Source organism: Haemaphysalis longicornis, unplaced genomic scaffold (genome assembly GCF_048455015.1).
Source record: "Haemaphysalis longicornis isolate Haplotype H1 unplaced genomic scaffold, Haemaphysalis longicornis Haplotype H1 scaffold_2, whole genome shotgun sequence".
In the NCBI taxonomy this organism is placed as follows: Eukaryota; Metazoa; Arthropoda; class Arachnida; order Ixodida; family Ixodidae; genus Haemaphysalis; species Haemaphysalis longicornis.
In genome coordinates, this window is record NW_027526295.1 from 269482318 (window position 1) to 269502975 (window position 20658).

The window sequence follows — 20658 nt, forward strand, 5'->3', positions numbered from 1 at the left end:
CAATTCTTTTTTTATCTTGGATTTTACTTTCATTTTCACCGTCCCTAAATTTGCCACGTACAGGAAACTGTAAATAAAAAAGATCGTTTTTCATACGCCTTATGTTTGGCCGATTTCCTCTTTGGGTATGTTCCATTCACCAAGAAACATCATCATCATCATCAGATCTGCCAGATCGATTTCCTTTGTGGCTGTACAGGACGCAAGATAGATTATTCGCGGTGCCAACGTCTGTCTACGAATCACAGCCCCTGATGGCCGGTAAGTACACGTATCCTCGAAGCTCCAGGATGACGTCGTTTGTAAAATTCTGCAGGTCGATGGTCCTGTGGCCTGAGGCAACTCGGCGAAGGATCAACGACCATATATAATGGCGCGGTTTCCTATTACGCAGTGTCTAGAGTGCCGTTCGACGGTACTCCAGCTAAAAAGCTAAACGCTACCGCCATGGCTAGGGTGCTGTCCGGCGGCATTCGAATTTTAATTTAAGACTGGCCCGACACAAGCGAGGGCGCATATGGTGTAGAGGTTCCGTCTTAGGTTCGTGTTACGAAGGGCGATGGTTCTAGTCCGGCTCTTGCCATACTTCATTTCTCGGTGTTTTAAATGGTTTTGCTAGCGAGAGCTACAATGGCCATATTCTTGCCGTTTCGCTGTGGCCGGTGGCCACAGCGCGAGCTGAGCGGTTGCCTAGCAACCGCCACAGCTGGCAGCGCCGCTCTCCGCGCCATCTGGCATGTGTCAGAAGAGGATGAAACCGCGTTAAAACGAGAGAGGAGGAGCCGGGGTTGCATCGCATATTAGAAGGGGCGGCTCGGTGAGATTCGTCGTCAGATATGGAAAGCGAGTCGGAGTGACTGAAAGAAGCCAGGCTTCGTCGCCGGAACTAAACCGAGAGGGCGGAGCGAGCGGAGGAGACGGAAGAAGAACGAGCCGCACGCCTCGAGAAGCGTCGTAACCGTACAGAGAACCAAGCTAAACAATAATATTAAGCGTACCTCTCGCTACGCACACCCAATCATAACTGAGTTAAGCCACACCCAATTTTCTTTTGTTCTTTAGGCTATGTTAGGTTAGTTTACATTTCATTACGTTATTGAAGGGCGAAGTAGTGCCACACGCGGAATTTTTTTCATCGAAACGCCGGTGGATGCCGCTTTAGTGGAGCTGTTATAGTACCATGGGATGGCAATCTCGACAACACCTTTCTATTAAGCTGTTCATAATCAGCGAGCTGTGTGTGTGTGTGTAGGGGGGGGGGGGGCTACACTCAGATATGACTTAACAAAAGAAAATCTTCCAAGCAGTTGAGGGGAGGGAGTTTGGGTAGGTTGACGGTAAAGGACTGCTTTAACAAGCGTCCAGAATTGTCTGACGGCATAAACTCACACGATTGACAGCTTTATCCGCCACATTCTTCTATCTACCGCTTGCATGTTGATGTCCTTGCAAAGAGCTTAAAGCACTCCCATCGCCTCAGTTGGTTTTCCAAACTGGCCACGGAGGCTGCCGTCGTCATTGCACTGGCAGCTGACTTCGCGTAGTTTTCCTGTTCTCACGGCAGCAAGAATTGAGCAACGATTACCGCCGGCAACTCGCCGACGTATAGCGTAGTGTGCATGTTTCGCCTCGCAGGAGTCGTGTTGTCCATGATGTGGGGAGGTCATCGCAAAGCGCTGTACGGGGCCCTACTGCTGGCGTTAGTCTTTGGCGTCTGGGTCTACGTTGACAGGGGCCAATCAGCAAACCACAATGATGAAGAGAAAGAAGATCAGGGGGTTTACCATTTTCGCAGGTATGTACGTCATTACTCTGGCATACACACACACAGACAAAAAAACCTTTATTAGGTGTTTGCCAACCCCAGGCATCGTAACTCGGAGTTTGCTCTCAAACAGGAAGTGTTTACGTGTGAAGGTATGGTATCGCAGCGGGTGAAACAATCGTTGCTTTAATATGCCAATGTATCTGTTGACTCGTGCGAGCGAGCGATATATGACGCGCCCGCGCTAGTGGGCCCAGAAAATTTGTTTACGCGCATTTGCACGCAAGAAACGAGGGGGTGTAGGATGGGAGTGGCTGCATATCGTATCGTTTCGTATCGTATCGTATCGTTTTAATGGAGTTTTTCTAAAAAGGGTTAACCTCTGCCTCATCTCCCCAATTTCCAACTCCTCTAATGGAATACCCCCTACGCCAACGTTAGAAATAGCCCCTTACTTTCCTAAACACATGGCCTAGCTTATTTGGCTCGGCTGATCTTCGTGAACACCTATAGGTTAGGTTTTTTTTTTTTTTTTTTAACAAATTCGGCCTGAAATCCTTTTAAAACGAAGAAGCGCGTTGCTGCTTTCATAGAAAAAGGAATTTGACGTAGAACGAGACAACACAGACACCGCCCTTTCCTTTGTTCTTTTTTTATTTATTGGCTTGAAGACGCTAGATTGGATAAGCCATTGTGATTTCGTGAGTAAACAGCAAGTTTTTTTTGTATTATATTTTAGCACATCATGGGAGGACGCTGATTTTTTTTAGTTCATTCTCATTTTTTTTAGCGTAATGCTGTGAGGGGGCTGGACGAGGTAGACATTTGCGATATCGTTGGTTTGTTTTCTAACTTTTTGTTGTTTTATTGTGTTTTCTTTCTGCTACAGATGATGGCAGCCGGATTTTGGGTATCAATAGCCAATTTGCCAAATTTTTACTATCAATAGCAAAATTGGAGACTTTTCGTTTCGTTTTCTTATCTTTCTAGTTTTTTTTAATTATCCCCATTTACACCTTTATAACGACTAAACTTCTTATCCATCAATCACGTATTTTTGTTTAGACTCATGGCATTCTACTGTCGCCGTTACAAAATTCGGCTAAGAATGCTTACACATGGATATAACGGAACTAAACCACAGAATTTTACTCAGAATGCACCATGGGAGTTGTCTACGAGATCCCCATGAGTTGTAACAAGCGTTAGATTGGCCAAACAGGCAGATGTTTCAGCGACCGGCCACGCGAGCGCTGTTGTGCAGTAAAGAACAATGCTGGTGGCCACATGGCAGAGCACTGCAAAGGGTGCACTCTGCAGGGTACAAACTGCACTCCGCTCTTCAAACAGACCACGTTTATAAAATGGGTCAGAGATAGGCAAGAAAGAGAGATTGTGGAGGCGTACGTCATTCATAAGGCGGGAAACAAGTGCATCAGTACAGCGTCGGTCGCATATTCACTCAAAGAACTCGAGTTCTTAGATGGACACGTGTAGGTTGGCACGCGTTGTTGTCGTGACGTTTTCATGACGTCAGAGTAGTGTATTTAACCTAGGGTTTTTCACTAAGAAAGTTTAGTTGGAAATGGCACCTTGTCTGTGTCTACGTGTTTCTTCTGGTCCCCGTTGTTTAGCGCCTCGAATTATTCAGTAGGAATTAAAACCTCTGTGATGGTCTGCTTTGGTAGGCAGCATACACCTATTTTATGTCAGTTCTGATTTCTTGGAGCCGGGCCGGCTCATCGAAGTTCGCGGTACGTGGTAGGCGCACGTTGACATTTTGTTGTAAATTCAACCACCTGAGTCACGGCTACCTTCGCCTTACCCTAAACGAACAATTTGTTGAGCCAGAGTGGCTGCTTTGAGGGAGGGGGTAATTGCACATACAGGAGGGAGTAGAGCGAGCGAAAGGATCGCAAGGAGTGCAATGAGGGGGCTAGGAGGCGATAAAGAAAAAGGAAGGAAAGGCACTACGGTAAGAGAAAGGCGCAGGAGTGCTCTCGGCATTTTACCGAAACTTGCAGCACCACCCATTCGGCACCTTCGGCACTGAACGACACATCCTCGGCTGGCACGGGCGCGGTAACCGAGAACGCCGTGACGTGTACGAGCATACCATGCTTCTTTGATGCAACAAATCTGACAGGCAAGTAACCCTTGGTTTTCCTCCTTTTGTATAGTCAAAGCTAGGGATATTTTGACTTTGCTTATGCATGAATTGCAAATATCGGCAGTATATGCAAATGAACGAATGAACGAACGAATGAATGAAGGAAATAAAGAATGAGTGACGTGGCAGAGTGGCCCATCCTGTTTCAGCCCTCACTCAGACTACCGAGTGGTCAATTGTGCCTATCCGATTCTTTGTAGCATGCCACTCCTGCCCTTCGTACGTGCACATTAGTCCGGATAAATAAAGATAACAATGTGTAAAAGAACGGAAAAAATGCAGAGATAGGGTGAAGGTATGACCTGGCTGTTCATTGCTTTTTTTTTTTCCTATGAAGACGGTCGTACACATAGTAGTACTGTGTTCTCGTATCGATGAGTATTTTATCAGCATATTAGCCCCCCTTCCCCCCAATATATATATATATATATATATATATAACAAGCGCTCACGCAAAAGATTACACACCATTCGATTTACCCTGTTTTCTTGAGCTTTCATTTTAGGTAAGCACACAGAACCATCGCTCCCGATTGAAGGGTAAATTTTAGTATTGCTTGGAACTGCTTGACTGCGTACCAGTGGAGGCGGTTTCATGTTAAGCAATAAAATAGTTATTACATCAACTCAACCCTCTTATTTGCGGGCAAACGCCCAGCATTATACACGTTAGTCAAAACTTCTGTATCGCCTAGGAGGATCTAATGGGCGACCATCGGTGAGAGCCGACGTGAAAGCACAGTTTCTTTTGCTGCAGATAAGGACGACAGACACACGGAGATGCTTGTGAGGCTCGAGGAGAGCCTGGCCTCCATGAGGGGCTTCCTGGTGCGACACGTGGTTCCTCCCGCCACCTTCAGCAAAAATAGCACCTCGGAAGAAATTTGGGAGTTCAAGCCCAAAAAACCGATCTACGCAAACAGCGGCGACCTGATCAAGGCGTACAGCAGCGGCAAAGTGGATCCCAGGCACACGCGACTGATGGTCTTCAGAGCCCTCGAATACCTCTGGTCAGTCGCCATTACAAATCTACACGCATAACACGGCCCTTCCCTCCTAGGATGGTGAGGAGCAGCATGAGGTGATGATGCGTTGTGGACACCAGTACTGAAATACGGAACGAAGAGAAATGGTGGGAATGGAGGCAACGCCAAGAGCGATGAAGGAACGGTACCGTTATCTCGCTGTACACGTGTGACTCATTTATAGATCCAACTACTCAAAGCCGTACAGGCACCGATCGTGGCCAAAATCTGGGGTGCGCGGAGAAGGGTTCTTCGCGTAGACGTTCCCCGCGTATACCGAAGGGTTAGAAGCTAAAATTACGTATTTATTACATAGATAAAAGCACTATATATGTCTACGTTCTATGTATAGCGGGTGCTTATAATTAAGCTTCATTGCTTACAATTAAAAACAAAATAAGTGCGCCTAGACAGTTTTCGCAGAGAAGCTCTCTATGGCTAGGATACTGTCCATGGCTAGGACGCGGCATTTTATGGCGTAACCGCGGAGAAACGCGATGTGGGAAAACCACCATACAAAGACCGAGTTACACCGATAAGGTATTCGCGCCTTTATATTTTGATATAGAACGACTTGTATTGCCCCTGAAAAGCGTTTTTTAGCAATGCATTCGTGTGTAGGTGTGAAGCCAACGGTAAAACATCGGTGTAAGCTTGTTTTTTTTTTTTTTTTTTTTTTTTCAGCCGTCTTTCCCACATTGTGCGTTGCACAGTTAAAGGAGCCCTGCAAAACTTTTGTCAACTTTTTTTAAACTCTTAAATGTTTTCAAAATGTAGTCACCCAACAGACCCAGTACTTAGATTAGGGGGTCGCAAAGTACATCAGCAAAAAAATTACTGCGCTACGCTTATCAGGTAACTTGTAAACTCGCTCAAAAGATTTTTTTCTCTTTTCCGGTCTTGACGTTTTTCGACGGCTAGAATTACGTCACTGAGGCCATGTAGGGGCTGTTGGCCGGTCTTCCTTCAGTTGCAGCAATGAACGCTTTTCAACAGCAACGTTAAAAATAAAGCCACAAAAACCAAGCAGAAACGGAAGGCCTATCTGGTGCGACGAGCAAATCACGCAGTGCCGCTCCGTGCTGCCGATACCTGTAGCTTTGGCAGGTTTCAGACGCGAAGGAAAGAGTGAAAGCGTTTATCGAAAGTGTTGCAGGGTCCCTTTGGGCAAACCATAAAGAAAAAAATTGAAGCCATTCCACTCAATCTGAAAGCTGTCGGAAGTACAGAGCAGTGATTCGCCATAATGGGCTGTACCGCCGTTATCCGCTTACTGCTACCACCCCATGCAATTCAAATTTCCCGCCTACGCACGCAGTGCTCGTGCGCCCCCTGTCTGAAACTGCGCCAGCGGGAGTTCTGTTCTCTGTGATTTTCTCCCCGCACGTGTCGGCGTGGCACTGCCACATTTTGCGTTTACTATCGTAAAAACCAACCCAACTGGCGTCCTTAACTAAGAGAACGCGGGCGATGCCGGTTAATCACGCATATTTTTCCTCAAATGCACCTATAGCTTTCTTTGCGCTAAACAACGGGAAGATGTATGGCAAGCGCCAGCCTTTCACGAGTTTGGAATGTTTATGAATATATATAAACCGCTTGGCTTTCGAAGTCTCTTGGGGTACGCCGCGAACAACAGCGTTACCTGGGGCGCCGCCTTAGTGCTCTATATACTTGGGTTGACGGAGCGAGCTGGGACAGCAAGGCGAGCGCCTAAAGTGCTCTGCAGTTAAAACGCCACGGGACCGGTTTCCTATAACAGCGACTCAAATGTAATCGGCGACTGCGTAATGTGGCGTCCGACGAGCGTTCCTGCGAGACTGCACGTAAGCGAGGAGCGAGAACCAACGATGCATATCATTAGTCAGTGAATGACGCCAAGCGGCTTTGACGCCAAGGTGCCAACTCGGTAGAGTTCGAAGGCGTGTACGCCAGGTTGTAGAGAGCGTCTCTATCCTCGTTTCTGATCGAGCTGAAATGCGACAGACTGCGGTTCGTTAACGACCTGAACGCAGACACGAAAGCCCGACGCCCACTCGCCGGGGAAGCGCTGCGTTAACAACCCCCAACCCGCGCACCTTCGCTGGACAGCCACCTTCACAGAGTGGAGTGGCGGGTGATTTTAACACGAAAGTGTTTTATGCCGGGATCCACCAAGATCTGATTGACGTCACATCCGTCACGGAAACGACATCGCCAGAAAAACGCGGCTGCGCCAGGATTCGAGCCGGGGGCTGCGTCGCCGCTACGGGAGGTGCCAGGCGCTTTCCCGACTGCGCTACGAGCTGAAGCGAAGACAGCCGTATGAACGCGCCATATAACTTTCCTATAGCCTCCTCTATTTCTGTGGTGCTGCCGTCTCAGAGAGGTGAAGCGAAGTAGTGCATCACGATGCTAATGGGCTCCGACAGTTGGCGCCAGCTGAGCTCGTCGCAACGCAACCGTCTGCGTACACTCCACGGGGCAGAGACGCAGTGATCGCACATTTGAGAAAGCGACCTGTAAGCAGGTTGTCGCTCGCCAAGAACACTCACAAGTCGGCCCCGCAAATCATGCTCGTTCGCTGCAGCGGACCGTGAGTTCACCAAACTATTCGCTGGCAACCCGTTCGGTTTCGTTCGAATGGTTTGCGAGCGCGTGTGGTATAAACAGCGATGTGCAAGTTCATATCGATGCAGAATAAACATTCAAATGATCCTGTTAAGGCACATCTCCCTTTCATGTTTCACCGATTCCTATGAAAGAGAGATCAACCACTTTTTTTTTCTTTCTTCACTTGGCGGCTCAGAACTATCTTAACCTTGGTGCCAAATATAGATTAAATTTACAAATTAGATTCTGTGGCTGAAATTTGGGGCTGATATTTTGTCTTACAAGCACGCCACTGACGCCTTCCGAGACTGCGTTTTAGCTTTGGTCTGAGGCAGTCTCTTTTTTTTTTTTTTGTCACCGTAAATGTACCATGGTTTCTCTCCGCGGAAACGTTTGTTCAGTGGGCAAACACAATAGTTAAGACTCCATCTTTTTCTTTGCTCCCAAGCCTCGCCTTCCGTCTACGCGCAGCCAGGCAGTGTGTGTTTGTAGGGATCCAATACCCGGCAAGCGTGCCCTAGCATAATGTTATCAGATCAATCTGGGACCAAGCTAAAGGTGATGGCAGCTTTGATTACTCACTTGACATGTGACTCGTTTGGTCGTTTTCCCTCTCCCTACCCTAGTCGCGACGTCTTCCTTCTTTGGCGTGGTGCCTGGGGCCCGTTCGGCGACGCCCGGATATCTACAAGCATTGTAAAACACGGAGTTGCATTGTGTACTGCCACTCAGCTGTGCTGGCCATTTTTTTCTGTGCATGAACTGCGCATAGTGACAAGTACAATTCGCGTCACGTGATTCACAGCGACTACGATACTGAGCGGTGAATGCTAAGAAAGAAAGAAAGACACGGGCGTAACTCAGCTTATGCCCACTGGTACTTTTTTCCGAATTTCCCCTACGCGAAACTAATTATACGCTAAAACTTTAAAACCTCCCACCGCCCATGCGAAATCATTTCCTGACCTCAGAAGCCCGAAGCAAGAATTGTTGAAAAACGTGGGACAGGGCCCTGTCATGGCGATCGTATTTAAAACAGTTTGGACGTGGTACGCCGTGCGAGCCAGAAAACGCAACCCTGTTCATGTGTATAGAAAACAACCGCTACTGCAGCGTGCAACAAATCTTTGGCAAAGAAAGCAACGCAGAAATTTAACACAGATGCATCCGAGAGATCGAAATCACCAAGTACGCAAAGGCTATTTGCCCTGAGGGATCGCTAATTTGACTCATTTTAAACGAAACGAACCCGCACGCGGTATAAATGGCTGCAGTTTACTTCTACGAGTATCTCGATTTAAAGGAACCCCGTGTCCGTAGGAACCTTTGGGAGGTCGGTGCACCACCACCCCTCACGGCTATGACTGCAAGGTGTCAACTGCATCTCGTCTCCCCCGTCGAGTGAACAGTGCGGGTTGTCACTACACACTCCTCTCCATGAACATGTCACGAGAACGTATTCACGAGAACGAGCATTCTCTTAATTGTAACAGGAGAAAGTAATTAGTCTTTCCACTACCGTGAAAATGGACAGACCGGTGAGGCTGTCTTAGTAGATAACTATGTTGAGTGAGGTATGGTCACTTATTATATCAATCAAATAAAACACATACACACAACTTCCTTAGAATTAGCCCTAAATTCACTTTTATTTATTTCTTTTTGGGAAAGTTTCCACAAAACAAGAGCTACAGCATTTCAGTAACCATACTCCCTCCGTAGACAGCTGTGTATCAACACCAGGCAGGAATCCTATGAAGTTTACAACGTCACTGGGGACTAACTGGTTATGACAAGCAGATGAAACTTGGTGTAATAATAGAGTCGTGCTAGCGGCCAGTTTAAGTATGATTTTTAGATGCAACGCATCTCTTTCACTCGCCTTGTCCCGCGTCGTTGTCGCGGCGTAGTCCGCATCCCTCCCCCATTCTCCTCGCCGCGGCAGCTGCGCGCTCCGCCGCTCTCACCGCAGCGCCATCTGTGCATCAGCGCGGTCAGCGCGCAGCTTGCGCCGTGGCCTCCGCGATTTGCTGCCGGCGGCGCGCCGTTTTGCTGCCGGCGGCGCTGCCGGCGGCGCGCCAGCAACGGCGCGCCGCCGGCAGCAAATCGCGGAGGCCACGCTTGCGCTCGGCTGCGCTCGCTGCCATCGCCGTGCCAGCTCTGCGTTAGCGCGCAGCTTGCGCTCGGTTAAAAATTTACATGATCTTCCCGCGAGGGGAACCATGGGGTAGATGCGACGCATCGGGGGTGAACATGCTGCGTAAATAGGATACACAACAACAGCAATCCACACGCTGACATCGCTAACATAACGGAAACGCAACGGCAACCCCCAATGCGTCGCATCTACCCCATGGTTCCCCTCGGGGGAAGATGGTGTACATTTTTTTAAAAGATACCTACAATGTACTAGGAGCTGCAGAGCATTTTCACCTTGACATGGTTAACAACAATTTGCATTTAAGCTTGTTTTGACTCAAGTGTACTGATCGCATTTTTCTCGTTCTCCTTATATTTATTTTTCTTCGTTTCAGACTACATATTTAAATTGTTTGTGTTTGCTTTAACTTTTTGTGTTTCATACTTTGCACCACCGCTAAAGGCCATGGGCTGTTGGTGGGTACGTAGAAACGACGACAACGACGACGACGACGACGACGGCGATGATGATGATGATGGTGGTGGGGATGATGATGATAATTATGAAGAAGAAGAAGAAGAAGAAGAAGAAGAAGAAGCAGAGGAGGAGGAGGAGGAGGAGGAGGAGGCGTTTACACTAGCTCTGGAGCAACTGCATCAGATGTTTTGTCGATGCCAACGTACACACTCGCGCAATTTTGGTCTGAACATAGCCCAACACTGTGTCGTTGTAAAGAATAGCCATTTCTAACTGCATACAACTGCATGTCGCCCTGAAAATCTTAGCCTTATTATAGGCAAAAAGAAAATACCGAAAGAGCTGTTTTCAAATTTTGTGGTAGAGAGCTTCGCAATCGTGGGTTAATTTTTTGCTCGGCCTTTTTGCAGGGTTATGGAGTTTGATGTCGCAGTCATCAAGGAAACTGACCCAGCCGTGCTCAAGGCGGCTGAAAAGCTGCAGAAAGCCAGTGAATTTGTTCGAATGACGCTTCAACACCTGCAGGTAACGTGCTGCTTATTGCGAAACCCAAATTCACTGACATGGCGAATACCGTATATACTACTCGATTGTAAGCACCACGACCGCTATGCCCAAAGTGAGGGGGGTGCTTACATTAAAAAAAACCTAAATTACACCACCCCCGCAACTTTTTTTGGCGGTCGTATTTCGACGAGGCGGGTGCAAGGAATATTGTTTCCTCTGGCGAACATTTAAAAAAAATAGGTACAGACAGTTAACCATTGGCTTACCTATGAAACTCAGTCACCCTCCCTACCATTCTAGCCTGTTGTGCCGCGTTGGCCGCCACTTTCAGTATCCTCCAAGAGGTCATCTTCTGTGCTGTCGAAGTGGTTTGTAATTGAAAACTTCATATATTACTTTTCCACAACGTCAATGTGGGCCCGCTTCCATGCGTCTGAAATCCACCTCGCGATGGTTGCTTAGAAAATGGGGTGCTTAAATTCGCATACAAACTTCTTTTCCAATACTTTTCCGGAAGGTAGATGAGGGGCTTAGTATCGGAGGGGGAGGGGGGAGAGAGAGAGAGAGAGCTTAGAATCGCGAAAATACGGTACCTTAGATTAGGCAATTTGCAATAACGCCACGAGAAAAATATTTTAATTTATTGGCGTGTGTGTGTGGAGGGGAGCAGTTAACAAACCGTAGGTCAGCTTATTTGTCCGGGCTGAAAAGATGATCCATACATACAAAACATCCTCTAGAAAAAAGAGCGGATGACGACACAACACGGCACTCATGCCTTACATGCTGGCCGCATGCCAACTTTGCTGTTCACCGACAGCTACTCGAAAGAGCTTCCGCTCAGCGTGCGTGTGGGGTGAAAAAGACCACGGTGCAAGATTACTTGTGGAACATGCGTTGAGAGCTTAAATTGTTTGCCTCGTGCTTCCAAAAAGTGCCTAACGCTGCTTTCATTCCGGCAGCCTCCGACCCATTTGCTTTCATAAAGTATGTCCCGTTTTTTCCCCAGACTGCGATCACAAATAGCCTTGCTGGATTAGCTATGGAAGTGTTTTTTCATAGCCCATCCCCCAGCTTCACCCATTGTATTTGAGGACAAGATGCATACTGTTCTGTTTGCGTCAAATTGGCTGTAATTGATTGATTGTGGCGTTTAAAGCGCCGACACAGCGCAGGAGATGAGGCGCGCCGTAGTGGAGGGCTCCGGATTAATTTTGACCACCTGGGGATCTTTAACGTGCGCCTAAATCTCGTACACACGGGCGTTTTTGCTTTTCGCCTCCATCAGAAAAGCGGCTACCACGGCCGGGAATCGAACCCGCGACCTCGTGCTCAGCAAAACATTGGCTGTAATGCTGTACACAGGGAGCGGGTTAGATTCTATTCACTGCACCCGTTTTTCTGAGCGAGACGAAGAACGAAAACACCAGTGTGGAAAGATTTCGGCACGCGTTAAGGGAACCATGATGACAAAATACAACTTTATTTATATTGAGAGAACTAGCCTTTGGTTTAATACCCTAAACTCCATTCCGTCCCAAAAAACGTTGTCCTCTCCCCCCAGAAAATAAATATAAATAAAAGCTTTCATATTTCGCATTACATGACGTCGGCATTGACGTCATAGGGGAAACACTAACACAGTTACCTGCAAGTTATTGTTCAAGTGGCATAATAAAACGGCATGGTCAAGCTTGATCAAGGAGCATCACCGAACCCAACACAATCTCCGGCCATGTTTCTTGTCGGGGTCTCTGATCGGCGGCCCCTAATTCTGCAAACCAATCGCTGTGGCGTTATAACGGCTGGGCGAGAAAGTATACGTCGCGAGTCGTTGCTGCTGCATCAGCGTTAATTAATGTCTAGGTTATTTGTTCCCCGTTTGAATTAAAATTGATGCTGTTGTTAGGACAAAGCAGTCTTTGTAGTAAGCCGAACTTTTATTTTGTCTTCATGCATGGTCCCTTTAAAGACCCCCCGTGGTCTAAATTAATCCGCAGTAGCCCCCGTGCGATCCATCTTCGGTGCGTGAAGCCCATTCTGGAGTCTGGCAAAGTGCACAGATTATTACAGCGCCGAGTACACGCCTCGGGCGTCGATCGCAGAACCCCGTGCTTTGCGAGAAGGCGCACAAGCTACGCTGCCGAGTGGACAACGGTGGCAGCATGGGCGCCGGTCTGCACGACCTCCTCTGGTGCTTCGTGGCGGGACTGCAGACCGGACGGACGGTGGTGCTGGACGACGCCGCCTGGAAGCACACCACGGGCCTCAACCAGTGGAGCCACGCATTCCTCCCTCTTGTCGAGCCCGCCTGCGAGCGCGCCGCTGCCGACGCCACCGTCGCCGAAGGTTACCCTTCCAACGGGTCAACAGGTAGTCGTTGCACAAAGAGTGCCTGACCTGCATCAATCAATCAATCAATCAATCAATCAATCAATCAATCAATCAATCAATCAATCAATCAATCAATCAATCAATCAATCAATCAATCAATCAATCAGTCAATCAGTCAGCCATTCAGTCAGTCAGTCAGTCAGTCAATCAATCAATCAATCAATCAATCAATCCATCAATCAATCAATCAACCAATCAATCGATTGACTTCCCAGAAATACATCTAGAGAAGTCCATGGGCTCAAAGCAGACCGATTGAGGCAATAAGAAATCTCCGCCGGTCCTTTGCGATTCTCTGCGAGGGGTGGCGAAGCAGTGCACGTGCTGGTAACGCATGCTTCCCGCAACATTGACGTATGCCAGGTTAAAGATAGTTTTCCGCACGTACGCCACGGCACATCGATATCACCATTACGAGCCGCTACTCAGTAATCCGGGAAGGACCAAGTTGAGCTGCCCCTGTCACCTATGATCGTACCGCTCCACCGATCATGCCCTGATCTGTTGATACATATGTGTCAATCGAAATGTCACCTGCTATAGCCTGAGTGGAGACAAGGTTGAGAAGAAGTGCGTGTGTTGGAGCGTACATGCTCTCCTGTCATCGTACTCTGCGTTCTCGGCGCTATGCGCCACTAATGAACACACCGTCGCGCCATTTTTAAGTGTAGACGGAAACGCCACAGACCCCGCTTTGCCCATCAAACTAACCTGTTGTCAGCGCCGGCGGCTTCCGCAGTGAAAGCGTCTACTCGCTCGTTCATTCCAAGGGGAGGGCTGCGCAGAGGGGGATAGTGGGAAAGAGTAATGACAAGCTCAGCCACGGTAAAGCCAGCGCTTCTTGTGCTTCGCAGTGGTCGTTCCGAGTGGAGGGGGTGCGCAGAGAGGGAAGAGGGGTAAGGACGCCTGCCATCCAAAAATGATACAAGGAGGCACTGGTTGCATCAAAGTTCACCGCGGCACTGCGCTGAGCAGCGTCTGTGCTTTTTCTTGCCGTTCACTGCGTCCGGTAGCCCGAACATGGATCTTTCCTGAACGAACCTGCTTTAACTGCGTTCGACGACGGCAAGATGTATGACTACAGTTGCTTGTATGTATTGCGCCCGACACCGAGGCTATTTCTTAGGAATGACCGCCGCCAACGCTCGAGCGAAATAAATTGGCGCATACCTTTCGCCTGAATTCTGTGCAACCTCTATGTCGCGTGCTAAATAGCTCCGCTGGTCTACCTGCTGGCTCGCTCAGTCGGGTTTCATACTCTCTATATGACCGTCTCTTGAAACGGCCGACTGCCATTTCATTATTGGGACCCGCAAAAGTTTGAAGCCAACCAGAATAAACGAAACAAAAATTAATAGTCTAAATGAAAGACTTGTGCGACTTGCCTTTTTTCTTCGTTCCATTCGGCGCTGTTTCAGTCGCCCTGGAGCGCCGCAGCATAGTCGACCTGCCGGCGACCCTCGTGCATACCTTGGTGGTCAGCCACGGAGATCCGTACGCGTGGTGGTTCGGTCACATAATGGCCTACATTCTGCGGCCCAGCAACGTCACTGCTGCTGCGATCTCCGAGGTCAAGGATCGCCAAGGTTACAAACATCCTATTGTTGGGTAAGAACTGCTTTTACGCAGCATGCAGCAACATTAAAGGGGCCCTAAATAGGCTTCCGAAGATCGCCATTTCAATCGCGCAATCGCTAGAGTACCCCTTCACGACAACGTGTACCAAATATTACACCTCTGCGTAAAGCAGGGGCCGCACAAACACGAAAAAAAGATTTCACTTTCTCTCCTGGCTCACCAACCATACCTTGCCGCCACACTGGCGCGCTCTGACGCAGTTCTTTCCGGCTCTGACGCGCCTCTATGACGCACGAGACACTGCCCAGTGCGGCGCCGCGAACGCGAATTACAGCGACAGCGCTCACCGTGCAACCGGAATCTGGTGGGCGGAGCATGCGCGTCGAGTGCTAAAAAAAAAAAGCGCGCGCGGGGCTTGGCGCAGCCAATGACTGCACGTACATCACGGAGGGTGATGGATTGCCCTGTTTCTCTCGGTGGTCTTGCGCCGGGTCGGTGACGTCGCGGCTTCCACAGTGCTTCGGAGGAGCTACTAGAGGAGGAGAGCCCCAGGCCTTATGGGCGGCCCCTTTTAATGAGCGATAACTCGGCTAATACTTAACGAATTTAAACAATTTTTGCGGGATGACGTTCCTTGGATAGTACTCCAGTGACTGCGCACGCAAAATCGTAACATTTGGCAGCCTATTTAGGGCCCCTTTAAACACGCGCGATGGTTGTTGAGACCACAACAGGAGCGTAACCTACACCTCATTCGTGTAGATCGTGCTAGTAACATGAATATAAAAGGCAAGTGGCAGGAACACGCTCTTTAACCCGATTAGCTAATAAATGAACTTGTAATTTGACCTGCTCTTAAGTACCCGCCACGGTGGCTCAGTGGCTAAGGCGTTGTGCTGCTGTGCACGAGGACGCGGGTTCGATTCCCGGCCAAGGCGGCCGCTTTTCTGATGGAGGCGAAAAGCAAAAACGCCCGTGTGCACGATATTTCGGCGCGCGTTAAAGATCCCCAGGTGGTCAAAATTAATCCGAAGCCCTCCACTACGTTGCGCCTCATCGCCTGCGTTGCGTCGGCGCGTTAAAACCTATAATAATCAAACCAAATCAACCTGCTCCTAAGCACTTAAAGTGAAAAAAAAAAAGTACCTTGCCAAATGTTTTCATCATAATGTTTTCATCATCAGCCCAATTCCTTCCACTCCCTGAGCTGTGGGAGAACCTGACGACCAGCGCCGGCTTGGATGAACAGCAACTCCTGGTGTCCAGGGCTGAGACAGCAAAATCGTCCCATGGTCTCCTGGACTGAGGAGCCACTCCCACACACCAGGCTCGCAATAAAGTTTTTCCTCCTCCCCGTCCTCAGCCTACTTAGGTCTACTGCCGGACGAAGGCCTCTCCCATTGACCTCCGACCGCTCCTGTACTGCGCTGCTCGAGTCCATTCCTTGCCCCCGAATTTCCTTATTCCATCGTGCAAATTTAAAGCTCAACAAATTTAGAAAGAAGACGAACGACACAAGGACAAGAGACATACAGCGCAGCGCATAGCGCGGCAGTTAAAAAAACTTATTATGGTCTGTAAAAACTACACGATACACCGTAGCATATAAAGCTGCATAATTATCGTTGGATGTGCGGCTTATTATTTTTCTGTGTCTGCAATTGAGAATGCTTTTTCCTTGTATTCCTGGGCGCGCAGATGGCTCAGCTAGATTGGTGGTTCCATATAAACTCACGACTAAATGTGCTAACTCCGCTGTTTTTTTTTTTTTTGTAAGATCACTTTTAAAATTTGTTATTTCTTATTTTTGTTGTCTTTTCTGTTTTCAAGTTACATTCAATTATTAACTCCGTTTGGGCTATTTTGAAGATATTAAATATCTTATCGTGCCAATTATGCACTTCTATGCAAAGGCAGAAGTTTACACGGTTGGTCGTTTTCGCGATATTTTTGTACGCGTTTCCGTAGTTGTTTTCAGTGCTTTTCTTGGTCTTCCTTTTTTGGAGAAGGGGTATGAATGCGATATTTTTTTTATTTTGTAAGCTAGCTTTTATAATTTATTTTCTGCTTTTGGTTCTCTTAAGATTCCGTACGACCAACCGTCTCCCTTCACACTATTATAACGATTAATTACACATGTTAACTCCACCAATCATACATTTTTTGCGCAAATGCACGGCGTTAATTACACTTTGGTCACTTTCATGACTTTTTTATTCTTGTTTCCGTCGTTAATTTTTGTCCGAGCTTTTTATTATTTTCTTCGCTTTGCGCGGGAGATGTATAGAACTCATATTTTTCAATTTGTAAGTTCACTTTTATAATTTCTTTCTAGGTTTTGTATTTTTTGTTTTTAAGATTCCGTTCGATCAAGTATCTCTATTCGCGCTATTATGCATTTCTGTGCAAATGCAGGGCGTTCAAGGTTCGTCTGTTCGCGCGATTTTTTATTCACGTTTTTGTTATATTTTGGCTGCTCCTTTATTATTCTGTGTTTTGTGGAGGAGCTGTATACGATTTATATGTTTGAATTTGTTGATATCACTTCTATATTTCTTATTTTTCTACTTTGGGTATTCTTGATTTTTTGTAAATTACGTTCGACTAATTATCTTTATTCACGCTTTGCAGCGATCAATTATATTAACTCCGCCAATTTAGAAATGCAGGGCTGTATATATCTGGTGCTGCCGTACGTGGGGTGCTCGACGGTTGCGTACCTTCGCTCAGAATCAGCCAACAACGATAGGCCGCTGTTTTTCTCAATGCAATTGTATGCCTCATGGCATAAAACGTATATTATAGTTATATGTTGGCTTTCGCTGAGCGGAAGAGCGCGAGGGAGCAGTGGTGGGGCCCCTTTATGAATCAAGGAACATCGGGGGGCTCGACCTGCAAGTGCGGAGGCCTGTGCCTCAAAGGTGTCGAGTTCTCGCCTGTTCCAATGAAGGACATATCCATTACAGGTGTTCTGTGTCAGAATCTTGGGCAGGAGCTGAGCAGAAATGCGGCCAATAAACTCGCAAATACACTCGTGTCAAGACCAGAAAAACTGCAGCGTTGACATGCTGCCAAATGCCGCATAAACAGCGGCCGAACGGGCTGAACGATGCATTCGATGCTTAGGTGCGCACTGCCGCCTGGCGGAGCGCGGGGGAACCAGCACGCTTACAAAATTTGGCTGTGGCGCACGGTGATTGGGACGAACGGAGCAAAACGCGCGCGGGGGAATCTCGGAGGCCATGTTCTAGCGATCTGTTCCAAGGCCTGAAAAGGACACTTTCACTATGTTTATTCCTCATCACTTTAGATTTATTCACATTTATGTTTAGTCCCATGGCTTTGCTCTCTGATAGCAGTTCCTGGAGCATTTTTTTCATGGGTTCCGCAGACTGACTTCGCAAAACTATGTCGTCTGTTAATCTCAAATAGCTCAAGTATTCCCCGTTTACCTGTAGTCCGATGCTTTTCCAATCAAGCTCCCTGAATACCCCCTCTAGCAATGCTGTGCTTAGTTTTGGCCATGCGGTATCTCCCTGTCTCACTCCCTTTCGGATACGGAATTTGTCGCTTTGCTTGCAAAGAATTATCCTGCCCGTACATCCTTTATGTAGTACGTCGTCTAGAAGTCTAGGTTTGCTTTATGCTGGTCTTTTAATGCTTTGAGCACTGCTGTGGTGTGTACTAAATCAAACGCTTTTTCCTAGTCTAAAAATGTAATGTGAAGAGGTTTGGTGTACTCTGCGAATTTTTTTATTACTTGATTGATGACATGAATATGATTTATTCTTGAGCATCCTTAATAAACCCAGCCTGCTGTGTGGGATGTTGGTAGTCTCGGGTGCCGCTTATGCGGTAGAATATTACTTCGGCAAAAAGCTGGTATATAACTGAGTAGACGAGTGTGGACTGATGGGCGAGTTGGTATTTCGACATTCTTGTATTACAGCGCACTACAAACAGGACACAAGGAAGGACGCAGACACAGCGCTGACTAACAACTGAAGAGATTATTGGGAAAGTGAACATATATATATATACGATGCAAACAAACAGAAACCATTATCAAGTGTGAACAAAGTATGCACTCTCATCTCATTGACGGTTGGCCAGAAATTTTAGTTCTTTTTCTGATAGGGCTACAGAAGGCATGCTGATGCACTTGTCACTCTGCCGATGAATTTCGAAGGCCTCGATGATTTCTCGGGTGATCTAACGATTTCCTTTTCCTATCAGCCTGCACTTATCGTACTGTGGTTTGCACCCGCACTGCTTACAGTGGGCGGCTAGGTGCCCCTCCGCGACAAGCTTTTCTACTTTGTTGTGATGCTCCCGAAGCCGGTCGTTGATACATCTTCCCGTTTGTCCTATGTAGCTCCTCTTGCAGTCCAAGGGCAATGAGTATACTACTTCCTCCTTGCATGCCACAAACTGATTGTGGTGCCTCGTGCCACATTCCCGACGCTTCCAAGCGCATGCTCAAAATCCTGTCGTGATACGCGAGAAAAATATTGCTTAAAACTGGGGCACACCTCATCAACCTAATCAGCTTTTATCTGAAATCAACTTACGTAACTTGGGACACGATGTGTTTATCCAAAAGAATGGAGTTTGTAGTGGTTCAGCGTGTGCCCCAGTTTAAGCAATATTTTTCTCGCGTATCACGATAGGATTTTGAGCATGCGCTTGCAAGGGTCTAGCGTTGTAAAAATATTCAGGTATGTTGACGACTACTTGGTGATTGTAGATTGTGACGGAGACAAGTTTCTTTCCGGTGTTGATCAAGTTCTTAATGTTTTCAGACGGAACCTTGCACCCCTTGAGGTGACGTACGAGATGCCGAAGGGGATTCGATAAGGTTTCTTGACCTCAGGTTACATTTTTCTGAGTCACATACTTGCTGGTGCTATGAGCCACGAAGCATGAAACCGATCCTCTCCTTTTCATCTGCGCATTCAAAGCTTGTCAAGAGGGGCTTAAGTCATCTTTCGAAAGTGCTTTGCGGAAGACTTGTGCTCATCGCACGGAAGTGGCGTTTCAACAACAGGGCACCCGCCTTCGCGCAGCAGGGTACCCCTCGCATCTTTTACTGACGGTTGCAAAGGCCACGCTCAAAGCAGCTCGCAAGCAGGTTTCAGATGATAATCAAGCTGCAAATCAAGAAAAAGATAAAAAAAATGTAGTTGTAGTGCCGTACATCCACGCAGTTGCGCACAATCTAAAAAAGACGGGCAAGCGCGCAGGCGTGAATGTAGTGTTCTCGGCACCGGAAAAACTTATTCGATTGTGCTCAAAAGTAAACACAAGGGAGAGGAAGCGTCGGGAATGTGGCACGAGGCACCACAATCAGTTTGTGGCATGCAAGGAGGAAGTAGTATACTCATTGCCCTTGGACTGCAAGAGGAGCTACATAGGACAAACGGGAAGATGTATCAACGACCGGCTTCGGGAGCATCACAACAAAGTAGAAAAGCTTGTCGCGGAGGGGCACCTAGCCGCCCACTGTAAGCAGTGCGGGTGCAAACCACAGTACGATAAGTGCAGGCTGATAGGAAAAGGAAATCGTAAGATCACCCGAGAAATCATCGAGGTCTTCGAAATTCATCGGCAGAGTGACAAGTGCATCAGCATGCCTTCTGTAGCCCTATCACAAAAAGAACTAAAATTTCTGGCCAACTGTCAATGAGATGAGAGTGCATACTTTGTTCACACTTGATAATGGTTTGTGTTTGTTTGCATCCTATATATATGTTCACTTTCCCAATAAACTCTTCAGTTGTTAGTCAGCCCTGTGTATGCGTCCTTCCTTGTGTCCTGTTTGTAGTGCGCTGTAATACAAGAATAACTGAGTAGGCTGATGGGCCTGTAATTTTGAAGTCTTTATCTCCATTTTTGTGAGTTAGAACTATATTGCCATTCTTCAAGGATATGGGCACTTTAAATGTATTTAAGCATAACGAGAATAGCGCAGCAGGCTTTTCCAGTACAATATCTCCTCCCATTTTTAGTA

The 20658-nt window shown here is 47.5% G+C and overlaps 1 protein-coding gene across 1 annotated transcript in view; it reads left to right on the top strand.

Moving 5' to 3' along the window:
- Positions 1-4715: 4715 nt before the first annotated feature.
- LOC144168630 (alpha-(1,6)-fucosyltransferase-like) overlaps positions 4716-20658 on the top strand; it is a 28861-nt gene continuing 12918 nt past the window's right edge. Inside the window, exons 1-4 of the mRNA XM_077697576.1 lie at positions 4716-4945; positions 10580-10694; positions 12782-13025; positions 14489-14678. Coding sequence (XP_077553702.1) covers positions 4716-4945; positions 10580-10694; positions 12782-13025; positions 14489-14678 — 779 coding nt within the window. The remainder of the gene's footprint in view (positions 4946-10579; positions 10695-12781; positions 13026-14488; positions 14679-20658) is intronic.